The following is a 17289-nucleotide window of genomic DNA, read 5'->3' on the forward strand; positions in this document are numbered from 1 at the left end:
AATATTTTATTTCTCTAATGAATCCGGCCTCGATTAACTTGGCTAGCTCTTCCCCCATAGCTAGGCGTTTGGGTTCAGAAAAGCGCCGCTGTGTTTGCTTGACCGACTTGTGTCCCTTCAATATATTGAGGCCGTGTTCGGCCAACTCGCATGGGATTCCTGGCATATCGGAAGGGTGCCAGGCGAATATATCCCAATTCTCGCGCAGGAACTCTCGTAGAGCGGCGTCAACCGTCGGGTCTAGTTGTGCTCCAATGGATGCTGTCTTCTTGGGGTCCGTTGGATGCACTTGGAATTTGATTATTTATTTTGCCGGTTTGAATGAGGTGGATTTGGGTCGTTTGTCTAGGACCACATCATCTCTGTCCACCGTGGAGCGCGGCACGGTTAACTCTTCGGCCGCGAGGGCTTCAGATAATGCCTCAAAGGCCAGGGACGTGGTTTTATTCTTGGCGCGAAGTGCTATGTCTGGATCACTAACTAGAGTGATTATACCGTTGGGCCCGGGCATCTTAAGCTTCATGTACCCGTAATGGGGTATTGCTTGAAAGCGCTTAAATGCATCTCACCCTAAGAGGGCGTGATATCCGCTGTTGAAGGGGGCCACCTGGAAGGTTATCTCTTCGGACCGATAGTTCTCCAGCGTGCTGAATACCACGTCGAGTGTGATTTTTCCCGCACACCGTGCCTCCCGACTGGGAATGATTCCTCGGAAGGTCGTGCTGCTTGCTCGATGTGGCTCTTGTCTATTTCCATTTTTCGTATTGTATCCTCATAGATGAGGTTCAGTCCACTGCCGCCGTCCATGAGAACCTTGGTGAGCCGAAAGCCATCCACAATTGGGTTGAGGACCAAGGCGGCTGGTGTTCGGACTGTCCTGTGTTTTGGTTCGTCGCCAGCATTAAAGGTTATAGCTGTGTCGTTCCAAGGGTTTATTGTTGTGATCTGGCAGACTTCGGCGAGTTCGCGGAGTGCCCTTTTGCGCCTATTGTTTGAAGTGAATGTCTCAAAGACTGTCAGGACTCTGGGTTTGTCATCTTCTGGAGGGTGTTGCTTTGGGGTGTCTTTGGTGAGGATGTCCTCGCCGTTTTTGGCTACCTGCTGGAGTATCCAACATGCTCTAAGGCTGTGGTTTGGTATGGTATCCGGTGTGGTGTGTATTTTGCATGGGCCATCAAGCCATCCCTCCAGAACGGTTCCGCGCCGCGTAATGGGTTTGCATTTTTTGGCTATTGGTCTGGGCGCGTTACAGGGGTGCGCCCTTTTTTCCTGGACCAGTGGTTGAGTTGGGACCGATAGCTCCCAGACTGTCTGATCTCTCCAGGCGCTCTCCATTGCACTGTACTTCTGTACAATAGTTTCCAAGTCACTGAAGTGTAGTATGCGGCGGTGATTAATGGCGTTGAGGAGTCCTTTGTTCGTGCAATTGTTGCGGAATGCTGATATTGCGTCCTCGTCGCGGCAATCTTTGACCTTGTCCTTGACAAGGAGGAATCTGGCCCAAAAGTGGTGGACCGTTTCCTGGGGCTGCTGTTGTATGCTCGTGAGAGCGCTTATGTCTAGGTGGGTGGGTTGTGTTGGATCTGAACCCTGACCCGATCGATGATCCGAAGTCTGAGGTTTTTCCACACTGAACAGTCCAGGCTCCGGAGTATCTTCTAATTTTTGAAGCCCGCCGTCCAACTCTAAGTTCGGAGGACGAGGCGTGTCTTTCTGCCGGTAGGTGTCCGGCTTCTTGAGGTCGGAGATCCAAACGTAATTCGTCCTCAGTATAGAGGAAGGGTTATCTTGCTCCTCGACTACCGCTATCTGGTGGGTGCGGTGGAGAATTAATCTCTCTCTGATCGGTTTTTAAGCCCAATCCGATCGTAGTCTGTAGCGACCCCCAAGGCAGCGATGCGATCTAGGAGTTCGTTCAAAGATGATAACTCCGTCGGATCCATCCATTTGGCGTATTCAGAATCAATGCAGATACATTTTTCGTTGACTCGGGAGGTCATCCTCATCGGCTCGGAGGCCGAGCGGGCGATCATGGTAAAACCGCCCAGCCGGAGGGTTTGGCCTGAGGCCAGAGCTCCTCCTGAGGTGATATTTTCCTTGACGATAAGTCGAGCCATCAACCTCTGCGACAATGGCACAGTGGACCTCTCAATGAAAGCACCAATGTCGGTGTCAAAACCGATGGATCTCGGGTAGGGGGTCCCGAACTGTGCGTCTAAGGTTGATGGTAACAGGAGACAGGGGACACAATGTTTACCCAGGTTCGGGCCCTCTCTATGGAGGTAATACCCTACTTCCTGCTTGATTGATCTTGATGAATATGAGTATTACAAGAGTTGATCTACCACGATATCGTAATGGCTAAACCCTAGAAGTCTAGCCTGTATGACTATGGTATTGAGTATCTCCTATCCGGACTAAGTCCTCCTGTTTATATAGACACCGGGAGGATCTAGGGTTACACAAGGTCGGTTACAAATAAGGGAATTTACATATTCCGTCGCCAAGCTTGCCTTCGACGCCAAGGAGAGTCCCATCCGGACACAGGTGTAGTCTTCGGTCTTCGTATCTTCACAGCCCATCAATCCGGCCCATAGATAACAGGCCGGACGCCCGAGGACCCCTTATTCCAGGACTCCCTCAACCACCTGGTCCAAAAGGAGTCCTAGGACACTTAATGCCTCCAAACCGATTAAACACATTCTTGGCCTTGCGTGAAGTATATTTTTCCAACAACATGCTAACTGACAGCTTTATTCTTGGAGCTTGTGTATTTTTGCCATGGACTTTCCATAGCCCTACTTCTGAATTTTTTGCTTTGATCCTCCTCGGCGCAGCCTTAGTATCAATGATACTATTTTTTCCTTGAGTGGATTCGGTCTGATCTGACCGAATAAGCAATTTCTTATTTTCAAATTCGATCGCGTTGATAGTAAAAGGATCACCGTCGACCTTCATTTTAGTGGTTTTTGTAAATGTCAATCATCCGTCATTAATGGCCGATTGCACCTGTCGACGAAACACATTGCATTCATTAGTAGAATGATAAAAAGAATTGTGCCACTTGCAATAGTCTCTACTTGCCAATTCTTCTTGAGGTGGAATTACATGACCTTCTCTCATCAGATTAAGTTACTTTCCAGTAACACATCAAAAATCATACCACACTTACTAACATCAAAACTATACTTCATTTCCTCTCTTTTAGCAGGTGTATGTTTCAAGGAGAACAAGCAAAAGGTTTTGACTTTGGAGCTTGAACCCATTTGGCTACATATATATTAACGTCATCCGCATTAGTCGAATAACTATCATCATCTGAAGCATTAACCATATGAATATCCTCCTCTTTACTCTTATTATCTTTAAATCGGCTATACTTTTAAATTTCCTTAGCCCGGTTTTCTTGCATCAAAGCCTTCAGCAAAACTTGATTAATACCTAAAAATTCTTGCCCTTCTAATTGATGTTTAATATGAGCGAGCAAACCCGAAAAGGCAAGATTGGCCAAATCCCTTTCGGCTATGGTCAAACTAAAACATCGGTTTTTTATATATGTAAATCTCTTAATATAATCATAAACATCCTCATTATACTTCTTCCTAACCATTTTTACATGTGAAAGCCGAAGTTCAGTTTCACCACCATAAAAATACTCATGAAATTTTTGCTCTAATTGTGCCCATGTTGAAATAGAATTAGGAGCAAGCGATGTAAACCAAGTGAACACAGTACTGGATAAAGACAAAGGGAACAATTTCACTCTATACACATCCGATGTTCCAACTTCACTACAATGTGCTAAAAATTGTCCTATGCTCAAAAGTTGTTTTACCATCCTCCCCTATAAACTTGACAAAATCTAGAATTTTAAACCATGAGGATACGGTGTCGAGTCGAAATAATTAGGGTATGGTTTTTGCTGTGCACGAACTTTACCCTTAGGTACTAAACCAAATTCTCTAAGAATACTAGCAAGATGATCCTTATAACTATCTTTCGGCTGTAGAGAACATGTTTGTGCAGAAGATCATGGTGCAAACTCCGGCAAGGAAATTTGAGCATGCGACGTTTGCAACGGCGACCCACTAAAATATGTATCGTGTTCCGGCCCGTACGGAACCTCGGTACCAGCATGCGGCAAAGGTGTCGTATTGTACGCTATCGTCTAATAACTAGGTTGCTGCAAATCAGAATTAAAACTTGCACTTCGGTTATTGCTGTTGTAATTTTGTGGAGCCGAAGTTGAGATAATAGGAGGAGCAGCACTGGAAACAAAATTATTGACTGAACTGGTAGGTAGTTCCGTCCATCGTGATTATTATTTAAAGTGAAGTGATCCTGCATGCCATTAGCCAATGCACTTAGTATGTGAATATTACTAGGAAAATTAATAAACCTATTACTTTCTAGAGGCATCAGCTTTTTAGCAGAATTTTCATCATTAATTGGCATCATTACTGAACGAACAAGACAAGAAAGGCTATTTTCAAGCTGCTCCTTAAATTCTTCAAATTTATGAACTACAGCTTGAGTAATTATGTGTTCCGTATTTGACATATCAGAACAAAACTTACTAGCTATGGACACATCAATCTGATGAGCAATTTCTTGGGTTGGCTTTTTTACCTCAATGCCGAGCGAATCGGAAGGACTCGACGTAGGTACCTTCTTGACGATATCGTTTCTTGTCTTCTTGTATGCAGCCAACTTCAGTTTTTGCAGCTCAGCCTCCTCTTTCTCAAGCTCCCCTTCGAGCTCGCGCCGATCATCTTTCGACAGATCGTCGAGCGTGACGGCGATGACGTTCTCCGAGTCGATGTCGCTCTCGTTCTTGCGATCAGTGTACATTGTGTTCCTTTATTCTTCTTCGTCCCCAGCGGAGTTGTCAATTGTGTTGCCATGCAAAATTGCCGCGCAGCTCCACGATAACCGTCATACTTTCGTGAAGACGTAACGATACTACATATATAGTATCATAGTAGTATATATCATAGATGACCATATTTATGGCCATGCATGACACAAAGTAGTATAACATTTATTATATATGTTATGGTATCTACCTATGTTACTGCTTCTTTGCCACATCATCATATTTGCTATTCCCGAGTGCATGATACCAGCTATGATACCCCCACTATGGCCACCCTAAGGCTGGTCATAATATGGGAGTATCAAGCGGTATCATACATGCTAACTAGACTTTTTGGATGATGTGGCACATAGTTAAATGAGGAAAGAGAGGGTGTGGTATCATATCATGATACCACATCATATTAAATGTTGTATTACTTTGTGTCATGCATGACAATTAATAAGGCAACCTAAGATACTAACTTATGATACTATGCATGCGCGCATTACAGAGGTATTACCGATCATATATTAGTATCATGCATATATACTCCCTCCTTTCTGGTTTATAGGCTTATCTCAAAATTTCAGTTTTTCCATTTTATAAGGCCCAATTTGGTTGTTCCCCATCACATGTTCAGATTTTAAGGTGCATTAAATCATTGCATGCAAGTATTAAGAGAAAATTGACCAATGCATGTACTTTATGCATGCATGTATTGCAATTAATACATTGGAAACATAATTTTTTTAAGGAAAACAAAAGCATTAATTGGGTGTTTTTGCAAACTACAAAAAGTATTCCACCACTCACCATCTACCTTGGTTGGTGAGATTTTTGAATTGAGGCCTATAAACCGGAAAGGAGGGAGTATGATACTAGCTAGTCTATGCTATACTAGCTTCTATGATATACTAGCTACCTCATTAAGAGCATGGTTAATAATACAGCCAAGTCGGCTATAAGAAGTTGCCATGTCATATACAGCCAACCTCTTAGCCGGCATGTACAATAATAAGTTTTAAATCCATACTAGTTTATCAATAGTTGGCCCACCTTACATCCTCACAAAGTGTCTTGGGTCTCGTGTTGCAGCTGGCTCTACTAACCAAGAGCCCGCTTCTCTTCTCTCTCCTCTTCTCTTTCCTCGAACTAATAAGCACATATATATATATATATTATTCTATTCCTTATAGCCTACTTATATCACTCTATTGTATCATAGAGTAGTATCATATGTAGTACTTTATTTATTGTCATGCATGACACATAGTAGCATAGCATTTATTATGATACGGTTTCACGATATGATACTTAACCCTCTCTTTCTTCATTTAATTCTATGACAGCTCATCAAAATTGCCTAGTTGGCATGCATGATACCAGGTATGATACCGAGAGTGGCGTTGTAGAGGACGGGCACGGGCGCTCCTGATACATGGACCAATGGAGGGATGTGCTCATTGCTTGACCCGATGTACTGATCAGATGTACGAATTAAATGTCGTACTGTACTATTGACGTATACGTATCGTATATGGTTCTTGATGCTTAACGCCGTGATATATTGAGGTGTGCCGTCGGTACAAAAACTAATATCGACGGTACTAGAAGGACACATATGAAAGGTCCGTTTCACATAACAACGTGCGACGAACTGAAAAAAATACTAAATGCCAATAAGGGCCCACTGAGGACTCCAGATCCACCTTCCTCCTCCTCTCGCACCCCCTTCATTCTAGTGGTCAGGACCCGCAGCGACCAAGTCGAGAACTGATGGCTAATGTACAAGAGGATGACGACGGGCTGGAGTTCCTTTCAGATCCGATGGACAGGTATTGTTTCCATTCCTTGTTTTGCAGACTTTGAAATCTGCCTCATTCTGCTAGACCATCTTACTGTTTGAAGCTTCCATGTCACAGGTTCCCCTTACCGGATCTTGCATCCAGAGAGCTGGTGACGGCCTGTGAGCCTGCTTCTGGGCAGACAGAATCAACTACTGAATCAAGTATGGGGAATTTTGGCGAGGCGTCCCTCACCATGGAGTTGGCCTTGAAGAGCTCCGGCGAAGCACTAGGACTGATGCCGCTAGATCCGCATGCATCTACAGGAAAAGATGATGCGGAGGTCCCCGGATGGACAAAAAGGTATCCTCTTTTTGGGCATGTGCATGCTTGCGACCTACAAATATAGATATCCGAAAGTACAAATTTACTACCGTGGAGCTCTGTTGGCAAAACTTAATTGTTGCTGGAAAAATCATAGATATATTCTAACAAAAAAATTATGTCACCAGGATACATATGAACAATTTAGTACAATTTAGAAACTACAACTAAACAGATTACTTCCATGTTTATCCTTTTGTAAGAATGCATAAGCCTACTGAAAAAGAATCCATGCTGCAATTTTGTTGTCAACTTTAAACCAGCATTAGCAAAGTAGATAAACCTTAAGTACTGCATTACATACATGGTACTTGCTTTCTGAACATTTACTTTGTAATGGAACTTAGTCAAAACAGATTACTTGGAATTCTATGCACTTATGATTGGAACTATTAGCAAGCATCCGTAACTACTAATGTTCATTAAGGTAAAACCCAACCATAGCATTAAGATATATTGGTCCCCCTTCAATCTCGTATGCATCAATTTCTATGATAGGTTGAAGCTTCTGTCACTCTTGCCCTCCAATACATAGTCCTATCAACATACAACTAACTCTAGGGTGTGATCCACGTGCGCAATCATATGATGGGCACCAAAGGACAGCAACATAACCATAAGCAAATTAAATCAATCATAGCAATTCATCAACCACCGATAGGACAACGAAAATCTACTCAGACATCTTAGGATGGCAACACATTATTGGATAATAATATGAAGCATAAAGCATCATGTTCAAGTAGAGGGTACAGCGGGTTGCGGGAGAGTGGACCGCTGTAGATAGAGGGGGGAAGGTGATGGAGATGTTGGTGAAGATGGCGGAGGTGTTGGTGTAGATTGCGGTGATGATGATGGCCCCCGGTGGCACTCCGGTGCCACCGGATGCGAGGGGGAGAGAGCCCCCCTCCTTCTTCTTCTTCCTTGACCTCCTTCCTAGATTGGAGAAGGGTTTCCCCTCTGGTCCATGGCCTCCATGGCACGGGAGGGGTGAGAGCCCCTCCGAGATCGGATCTGTCTCTCTGTCTCTCTCTGTTTCGGCGTTCTCAGATTCTTCCCTTTCACCATTTTTTATATTACCGGAGATCCGTAACTCCGATTGGGATGAAATTTTGACACGATCTCTATTCGGAAATTTGCTTTCTTGCGGCGAAAGAAGGGCTCCAACCGCCTTACGGGGTGGCCACGAGGGTCAGGGGCGCGCCTGACACCCTGGGGCGCGCCCCCCTACCTCGCGGGCCCCTCGAGCATCGTCTCGCGTGGATTCTTCTTCCCAAAAATCATATATATTTCAAAAAAATCTTCGTCAGTTTTTATTCCGTTTGGACTCCGTTTGATATGGATATTCTGCGAAACAAAAAACATGAAACAAACAGGAACTGGCGCTGGGCACTGGATCAATATGTTAGTCCCAAAAATAGTATAAAAAGTTGGCAAAAGTATATAAAAGTTCAATAATATTGACATGGAACAATAAAAAATTATAGATACGATGGAGACGTATCACTCGTCCATACAGCACCCTGCCATCAAGATGTCTTCTCCACTTTCAGCCATCAACTCTTTTGTTGACGCAGCGTCCGGATCGAGATCCCTCCATGCTCCGGTCGCCGATGGCAACATCAACCTCCCCCGCTCCTACTACCTGTTGATCACGTCGGAGAAGACGCCGATGCAGGGCAGGCAGCATGGAAGCTAGAAGAACACCTGAGCCAGGTACGTTATCTATACAGTAAAATTACTTCTCCATTCTGTAGATCTGGGATATATGCACACCCTCGTCACCCCCGACTCTTGTTTGCAGGAGTCCGTGAATGACAGAGCCGATGGACCCTGGAAAAGTGGGGAGCAAATTGAGTCCGATGGCGACTTCGAAGTTCAATCAAAGTTAGCTACCGTGGAAGGAGTAGGCGATTACGATCTAGATGATCATTTCGTAGTCGCCGATGATGACACGAATGAAGGAGAAGCTGGAAGCTGCTGCGAGTCTGCACACAACTAGGAAACTGTCCGGTGCGTGGAAGATGATGCTGAAGTCAGATCTGGCAAGCGACCAAGGATCAATTAGACAAAACCTTGTTTAGTTCTTCGAACAAAGATGTAATGCATCAATGAGTAGTTAGGTGTCGGGCAATAAATTATAGCACGCATGCATGCTTTGGCCATGTCTCTGTTCTATCATCCATAAGTTATGACATGATGCATGATGCTGCTTGTACCTAAAAAACTGTGGGTACCATGGTTTCCTGCTTAAATGGCATCTCACTAGCAATGCCTCCAACCCAAAAATGATTTCACTCATGTGTCATGCTAAAGAAAATGCGTCGTTACAGCAAATTTAGCATAACAGTGCGTGATGTGCGTGCACACACATAGTTATTTCAAGTGAATGTACGTCAACACCCAACGCGAAAATAAAATTAAAAAGATAGTAAAGCATTTCTTGTTCTTGGAATACATGTTTACAAAAACAAAAAAGCATCTTCCATGGAATAAAAATAACACCATAAAAATTGATAAAAAAATCCACATCTTTTATTTAGAAAAACAATATCTCCTTGCCCAATAATGAATAAGTTTCAAACCTGCATGAAAGCAAAAAAATTCAACTGCACGAGAAAAATAAAAAAACCCACACTTTTCTAAGTACATATATATGAACATGTTGTGCTGAAAACACCAAGGAGATACTAACTTCGCAAAAGGGTGTTTAACGATTAAATTAGTCAATATAACCAATCAAAAGGTAGACGCAACTTCTCACATTTGAAAAAATTAATCAAAAATAACATTGACATATAAAGTTAAATTCTGCAGAAATTGGTCATTCAACATATCTGTTGCACAAAAGGGAATTGGGGGTACCGGTGCAAGGAACCTCATTGGACAATAAAAGTTATTTAAAAAGGGGGGAGAAACAATTTACTAATATAAATGAATGAACACACATATACCCAATAAAAAATGTTATAACCTAAGTAAAGTTTATATAAACAATTGAAATGCAGTATCCAAAAGTGTTCAATGAACATTACCGCCAGTGAGAAATGAGGTGAAATTTTTTGTGAACTAGCATATGTCACATCTTAACTATATTGCTTGCCAGCCAGTAGCAAAAAAACCACACTAGAGAATTAGGATCACACTCAATACAGGGAGGCGATGAGGGTTCCCTTTCACGCCTTGGGTGGCACCACCATTTCCCTCTCTATCAATCGATCGATCCGGCGGCAAGAGGGAGGGGTAACATCAGTTTTGTACACTTGGTGGGTGTGAGGTAGGGTAATGGTTGAGGGAGACGCTGCCAAGGCTCTTGCGGTGGTGTCGCGCCGGAATAAGTTTATCTTGGCTCCATTCACAACCAAGTGAGGCTTTTGCCTTCGTGTAGGACCCAACATGGTAGGGAATCCGCGTTCCTCTACAAGGTCGCGGTGCATGGTGTCTCAAGATCCATTGCCGGCGGCCATTTTTTGTCCTCAAATGGACAATGGATTCAGGGATACGAAGACCCTTCTACTTCCTTGTCGGTATGATTTACTGCTGACGTTCTTCTACTTCCTCTATGATGATGCTGCTGGGAGAACCTGCTTTGCCTGGGCATGGCCCAGCAACGGTGCTGGACCGGTCGGATAAATCGAATTCTCTTTATTCAATAAGGAACATTTTCCGCGATACTCAAGACGAAACATGGGAACGGCTGTTGCAAGTGTGTTGGACTGATGTCCATGGCCTCTCAATGCTGGTGTGAAGAAAAGAGTGAGCAGCGTGGCGGCAACTGTACCGTCGTCAAATATGATGTCCTGCTTGTGCCTAGTTGCAAATCCTTCTGTTGCAGGAGTCTTCTCTGAAGAACCAGGGAGGATGACCCATGTCTCCGGATATCTTCAAGTGCTATGGGTGTCTTTGGGTACTCTAGGTATTCATGGTCCTTCGTACTGTTTCATGATTTCAATGAAAACATCTCAAAACCAACTATGTAGCTTGCCATCATTAATAACTCATGATCATAAAGAAAAAGGAAAAATGGCATCGATTTCCGTTCGCATGAAAAAAGAATTGTCAAATTAAAAAACGTGCCTACATGAAAAAATGTGTGCAAAAAAATGCCCCACCGTCACCGACGTTCCCAACGGGAAAATGTGGTATTGTATACACTTTGGAAAAAGTGATTCATCATAGAAAATGACCAGCCTTAACGGCAAGATTCGGATGAAATCATGGAACAAATGAGTAATTAACGACCTGCATCTGTCGTACTCCAACTCATCATCTTACCAACTAAAACTTTGGCATCGACTGGTGGCTGCTTTTAGAGAAAAGTCCATCGTTGGATCACCTACATCGTCCGGCCAAACAGTTGGGTCCACATCAAAAAGAGTGGCATAAACAATGATTGACAGTCCTTCTTGATTTGGCAGCATGTGCATCCATACTGTGTTGCATGGGACGCGACCATGGTTGGGATCCCAGTTTAGATTGCCTCGTACTGGTCAAGAAGATCTGACACATGCACTACTGGATGTATGGTCGCTACAGTATCGAGAATATACTGGAACAGTAACAAACATGGTTTTTCCCACAAACGTACCCATCTGAATGTGTGGACATGCGTCGTGTCGGGGATGCACGCAGCAATATTGACCAATGCATCCATATTGGCACATCCATCACGTGCAGCAACGCATACGCGAGCTCAACTCGTTCGCCCATACATCGAGATGATTAAACTCGCCCTGCCATGCGTAGGCATGCATGGAGTCGAAAATGCTGTACAGCTCCTCCGTTTGCACTTGGGCGATACAAATGAGGTAAAAAAGCTGGCGTTGAAAATGGTAGGAAGCGTGTAAATACAGCTTCAGTGGACAAGACCTGCGGGTCCCATGTTGGGGCATATTTCGACTGCCGCGTTCCTTCAACAGTGCCGCTGCCATTACAAGTCTCCTACTCCTACTCCAGTCCCCTGCTTATCATCCCCTCCCCCTTCTTCCTCCCAGGCAAAATCCCTCTTCTCCCTCCGTGTGCATCGACTGTTTCTTCCCCTTCTACTTACCTCTCCTACCATACCTCCATCCCCACCGGTTCCGACTGGAGCAAGCACCGCCTCCTCTGTTTTTTGCGTGCCAAAAACCACCTGCCGGCGCTGACTCAGGTGAGCTCGCGGTGATGGATTTCTACCCTGCATTTTAGGTCAGTTTATCTTGTACATCTTGATCTGACGCGTGCATCTCTAATCTTCTTGCTGGAACTATCAATAATGTCAACTCCGGCGGCGTGGGAGTTGCTTGATCGACGTATGGCTCCACCGGAAGAAGATGCCGACGAAGAGCTGGAGATGGATGCATCCGATGGAAAGAAGAAGCCGGACTTGAAGACAAAGAAATGCAGACTCCGGAGGTCTCCCCGTGCGGTGTCGCGGGCCAATGAGGCCGGAGCAGATGCAGGACTGCCTTGCGAGCCCTCCTAGGCGGGGAAGCAAGGAGGCGTCCGGGGGCCAAAAAAACTCACCGGCTTGCAGGGGTCAGACGCGTCGGTAATCCCTTCCATTCGCTGCGGGTTCAACACCAAACAGGTGATGAGCCTGTTGACATCCTGGTACCCTCATTTCAAACGTACCGGCTTAGGAGCGCTGCTAACCACGCGAGCATCTGGTGGCGGAGACAAAAAAATGCACTGGACTTTACTTAGATGCATAGATCCAAAGCAGAAGACCATGAGATTCCCTGATAATGAAGTTAGATCCATCTCAGTACATGACATAGAGCACATTACAGGCATCCAGTCTGGACCTAAACCTGTCCCAACACACCTGAGCCCTTAAAACAGGCTGGATGTGCTGTGGCAAGTGCAAGATCTGCTTCAACTACCACACACAACAAAAGGCACGATAACAGTTAATCAACTCCTGGGTGTCATTGGACGTTTCGATCCACGAACTACTAATGAGAAAGAGATTGATGTAGCAAATGTTGCCTACACTCTGCTAGTATGTGCCACCATGATTTGTCCTAGATACGCGAGTGCAGATGTGCCCGATGAGGTCCTCCTATGTGTGCTGGATCCCTCTAAAATCCACACATACAACTGGGGTCAGTACCTTCTTGATGGAATCATGCTAAGCGCGGACAAGGCCCAAAAACTTGACGAAGAGAGAGTCAATATCACCGTCGTGGGAGGGTTCCAGCTTGTCCCCCAAGTGCGTACTATATTTGTATGCATGCTTGTTGTTGTCCTTTACTCTGTTACCTTTTTCTGATACTACTCATTGGACATTTTGCTATCTTCTTCTCCACATGAACAGATATTCTTTGTGGATTGGATGAATTTTGGAGAACACAACATCATGGACAATGCCTGGCCACGCATCTCTGCGTACACAAATGAAAAGCTAAAACATATGTTTGGACTTGCAAGAGAAGCGACGACTCGTTTCAAAGTAATAAATTTTCTAAAATCTTACTCTTTACTGTCATGTCTATTTTACAGTGCAAAATACTTAGGATCCCCTGAAAAAAAGACTTATACATACATTTGTTTACCCACTACACCTGGAATAAAAAACTGTTGACATTGATACAGACAAAAAGCATTGCCGCCTATGCCGCAACAAAGTGGGAACTGCACCCAATACTCCGTCAGGAGCGTGCATTTTCAATTGGTGCAGCGAGAATGGCTGCTACCCAGTTCATAACATCATCCGTAGCATGCATAATTCAAGATGGAGTGCTTCATTTTGCCATCAACCACAAGACACTGGGACAAACTTTGACAATTGAGCACTACCAGAGATGTCTCGCACTTGTGCTTCAAATTTTCGACAAGATCGATGAAGGTTCCAAATCTCTGTACACAGAGTTTTTGACAATGTTGCTATCTGCTGAACGAACACATACAAGCTTCCCCAGAACTGCTCGGATGGCAAACCAAATAACCAACATTATTCCTGCTGCAACTACCCAAGGTTATCCCCCCCTTCACAATGACAATAACCTTGTTTTCCTTACTTGTTTTTGCATACTGGCCCCCTCTAACCTGGAAACTGTGTCTTGGAAATAGTACTGGAGGTGAACACTGATGGTAGCAAAAGGCAGACGGCTGAAGAAGCTCCAGGAAAATAGATATCCAATACACAAAAAGAAGCAGAATGCATAGCAGCCTGCTCTGCAGGAATTGATGTCACCCGTGAGTGTGATGCAGTACCCTTGCCTCATTATTCTCAATTAGTCCATGATTTCATTAAGTTGACATCTGATATTTGGTGCATTGCATACAGCTCTGCAAATGATTCCTCCTGCACCTTCTGAAGGTAGTATCTCCTTTCACCACCAGAATGCACGTACTCTCTTCAATTCTTTTTACATTCTTCACACTAATAACATGACAATCCTGGATTGTAAAAGCCATGAAGGTGAACACTACTGGCACGAAAAGAATACCATCGGAAGAAGCTGCAGAAAAACAGAGATCAAATGGACAAAAAGAAGCACAAGAAACAACAAACTGCTCTGCATCAATTGATAACACTCGTGCGTTCAATGCATTACTCTTTCCTCATATTTACTAATTAGCATCTGATTTTGTCTAGCTGACCTGTGCTATTACATCCATTGGAAGCAGTTCTTCATATGCGGCTGCCTCCAAAAACAACAATGGAACTAGAATGTCCACCTGGAGTTGTCCAACTTTCAGGTTTATTACCATTTATACAATCCACGAAATCTATTTGACTTGATCATCTTGTTAGTGCCCCATCCTTACAGTGTGCTATCACTTTATTTGCAGACAATGAATCTCCTACGATAAAGAAAACACCTAAACCAAGTCTGCGTGCACCAGGACTGCCAAATGCCATTGGACGGCTCAACTTGCAAGATTCCAGCTGCATAATAAAACCTCGAGGTCTTCAGTTCATTAGTTCAGGCAACCCAGGAGATCCAAACGACACAGGTAATACCAACTGTGATCCTTTCACTACATCTGATTTTTGACTTCCTCTACACCCTAGTTCATATTTTTTTGTCATCCTTACCTCCTAATTAACCTGCTGTACATTCTCTCCTGCAGATGCTGAAGATAATCCAGATCAACTCGCATCACCCAAATGCCCACGTCCACCTTTCCATAAACATTCTACTAGCCATAGGGATACTATGACAGGCTCATCTGGATGGACAAACAAACGATCAAGGACAGATGTGGCGAGAAAGCTGGACTACAAGAAAGAAAAAACAGTTCATATTTCAGTTGTGATGAATCAAAAGTCTACTCCGCAAGGCCCAACACTTCTGACTGTAGCATCTCCATCTTCCAACTTGATATTCCAAGTCAATAAAACACCAGGAACATGTCACTATTTTTTGAAAAACATACTACTGTCGGATGTGGAGTTCTGGCAAACCCTTAAGGTTCAAACACTGGGATGCGCGCGAAGTCTTTCCCTCCTACCGATCTATGCTCTAGCTCGCTAAGATCTTGTGGACGAACTCGACGAACTCACAACACAGAAAGACACGGGGTTTATACTGGTTCGGGCCACTGTTGTGGTGTAATACCCTACTCCAGTGTGGTGGTGGTGGATTGCCTCACGGGCTGATGATGAACAGTACAAGGGAAGAACAGCCTCCCGAGGTTGAGGTGTTCTTGTGCGTATGAACTTGTGATGTGTAGATTCCCTCAAGCTAAGATGAGATGCCTCTACTATGGTGGTGGCTAGTTCTATTTATAGAGGCCCTGGTCCTATTCCCAAATATTGAGCGGGAAGGGAGCCAACAATGTCGAGCTAATTTGAAGGAGGACAGCTTGTACAAACTATCCTGACAAAAGCGGTCTTCGCCTGTGAAAGGCTCTGGGGTGACGCCGTCTTGGGCTCCACGATGACCTCCGCCTTGCCGTCCGCCTGGTCTTGGTCTTGTTGTATCGAAATGGCAACCTTTGCCTGAGGCCTCGGTACTCCGCGGCTGCGCTTGCCTCCTTTGCACCAAAGGGGAAACAAGGACGCTGCGCGCACTGGCGCCCACCTGGTGTCAATCGTCATGGCTTACGTCACGAGAGCGTCGGGAGGTTTGCCCTGCCTTGATATCTCCGCTCCTCGTGAGCCTGCCTGGCTAGGCCACTCCAGAGGAGGTCTTGTGTCGTCCACCTCGCGAGGCTTGGCCCCTCGCGAGGGTCTTGGTTGCCTTGTTGACGAAGATGGGTCGTACGGCCTGCTGGCTCAGCCACGCCATGGGCCACAGGCAGGTAGGTCTGGGGACCCCCGTTCCCAGAACGCCAACAGTAGCCCCCCGGCCCAAGGTGCGCGCGGGCTTGGCTTCACGGTGAAGCCAAGGGTCAAGCCTGGAGCACCGCGGGCCCCAAAAGCCTATGGCCTCGGTTGACGCGTGGTGGTCCATAGGTCGTGGGTGTCTCCGCTTTCCCACGCTGCCCTTGAATCCGCCTGGCTATGCGGCCCCGCTTCTTGCACAGTTATTCTTCCCTCGCCGCGCCCGGCTCTTCCAATCTCCCTGCTCCTTCGACGTCCTGCTCCACCTTCCCAATCCAACTTGCGCTCCGCCCGCTTCACCGCCATGTCGCCGAAACAGGCCAGGAAGGGGAAGAAAACCTTGTCCTTGCCAACTGCGCCTCCATCCTTCGAGCCGGCGCTCAGCCGGCCTCGGGTGCTCAACGACGAGGCCATGGGAAAGGTGCGCCCCATGCTCGCCTCCAGCTTTAACGAGTGGGGAGAGACGCCGACCTGACCTGCATCTTGCTCCAGCATGGCTCGGGCAGTCACCAAGGTTCCGATCTTCATTGATGCCCTCTAGGCTGGCCTGCTTCCTCCCTTCTCCGCCTTCTTCAACTTGGTGCTCGAGCACTATTAGATCCACATGCTCCATCTCGACCCTCAATCTGTGACCCTTCTTACCGTCTTTGCTTTCGTGTGTGAGGCCATGGTGGGCATCACCCCCTCCGTGGCACTGCTCCGCCACTTCTTCTCGCTGCATCTCACTAGTGCCCGACAGAGCTCAGGGTGTGTGGGCTTCCAGGCCGTGGCTGCGACAGCAGGCATGGGGATCGACTTCGAGCTCCCTTCATCCGCGAGCGAGTTCCCCACGCGATGGGTGTTTGTTGATGCCGGCGTGCTCAACCCTCTGCTCCAAGCTCTGGTGGGGCCTGCCATTCCATACTCCGGCTGGGGTCACCAGAGGCTCGCGAGCCCCTGTCTTGCCCCCTACTGGGCCAGGCTGTGGTGGTTGAAGGACCTTGGTGTGATTGCGCCCATGGTGGTGA

The 17289-nt window shown here is 45.7% G+C and overlaps 1 protein-coding gene across 1 annotated transcript; it reads left to right on the forward strand.

Annotated features, from left to right (window-relative positions):
* Window positions 1-12033: 12033 nt before the first annotated feature.
* Window positions 12034-16757, forward strand: LOC147991747 (uncharacterized). The gene is made up of 10 exons (XM_087538793.1): window positions 12034-13219; window positions 13325-13459; window positions 13603-13984; window positions 14080-14205; window positions 14297-14329; window positions 14424-14549; window positions 14641-14712; window positions 14806-14970; window positions 15088-15453; window positions 16486-16757. Exons 5-10 carry the CDS (start codon window positions 14305-14307, stop codon window positions 16755-16757), a joined length of 1026 nt encoding a protein of 341 aa, XP_087394919.1. The 5' UTR covers window positions 12034-13219; window positions 13325-13459; window positions 13603-13984; window positions 14080-14205; window positions 14297-14304.
* The last annotated feature ends 532 nt before the right edge of the window (window positions 16758-17289 follow it).

Source organism: Triticum urartu, chromosome 1A (assembly GCF_056163025.1).
Source record: "Triticum urartu cultivar PI428250 chromosome 1A, HENAU_Tu73, whole genome shotgun sequence".
NCBI lineage: Eukaryota > Viridiplantae > Streptophyta > Magnoliopsida > Poales > Poaceae > Triticum > Triticum urartu.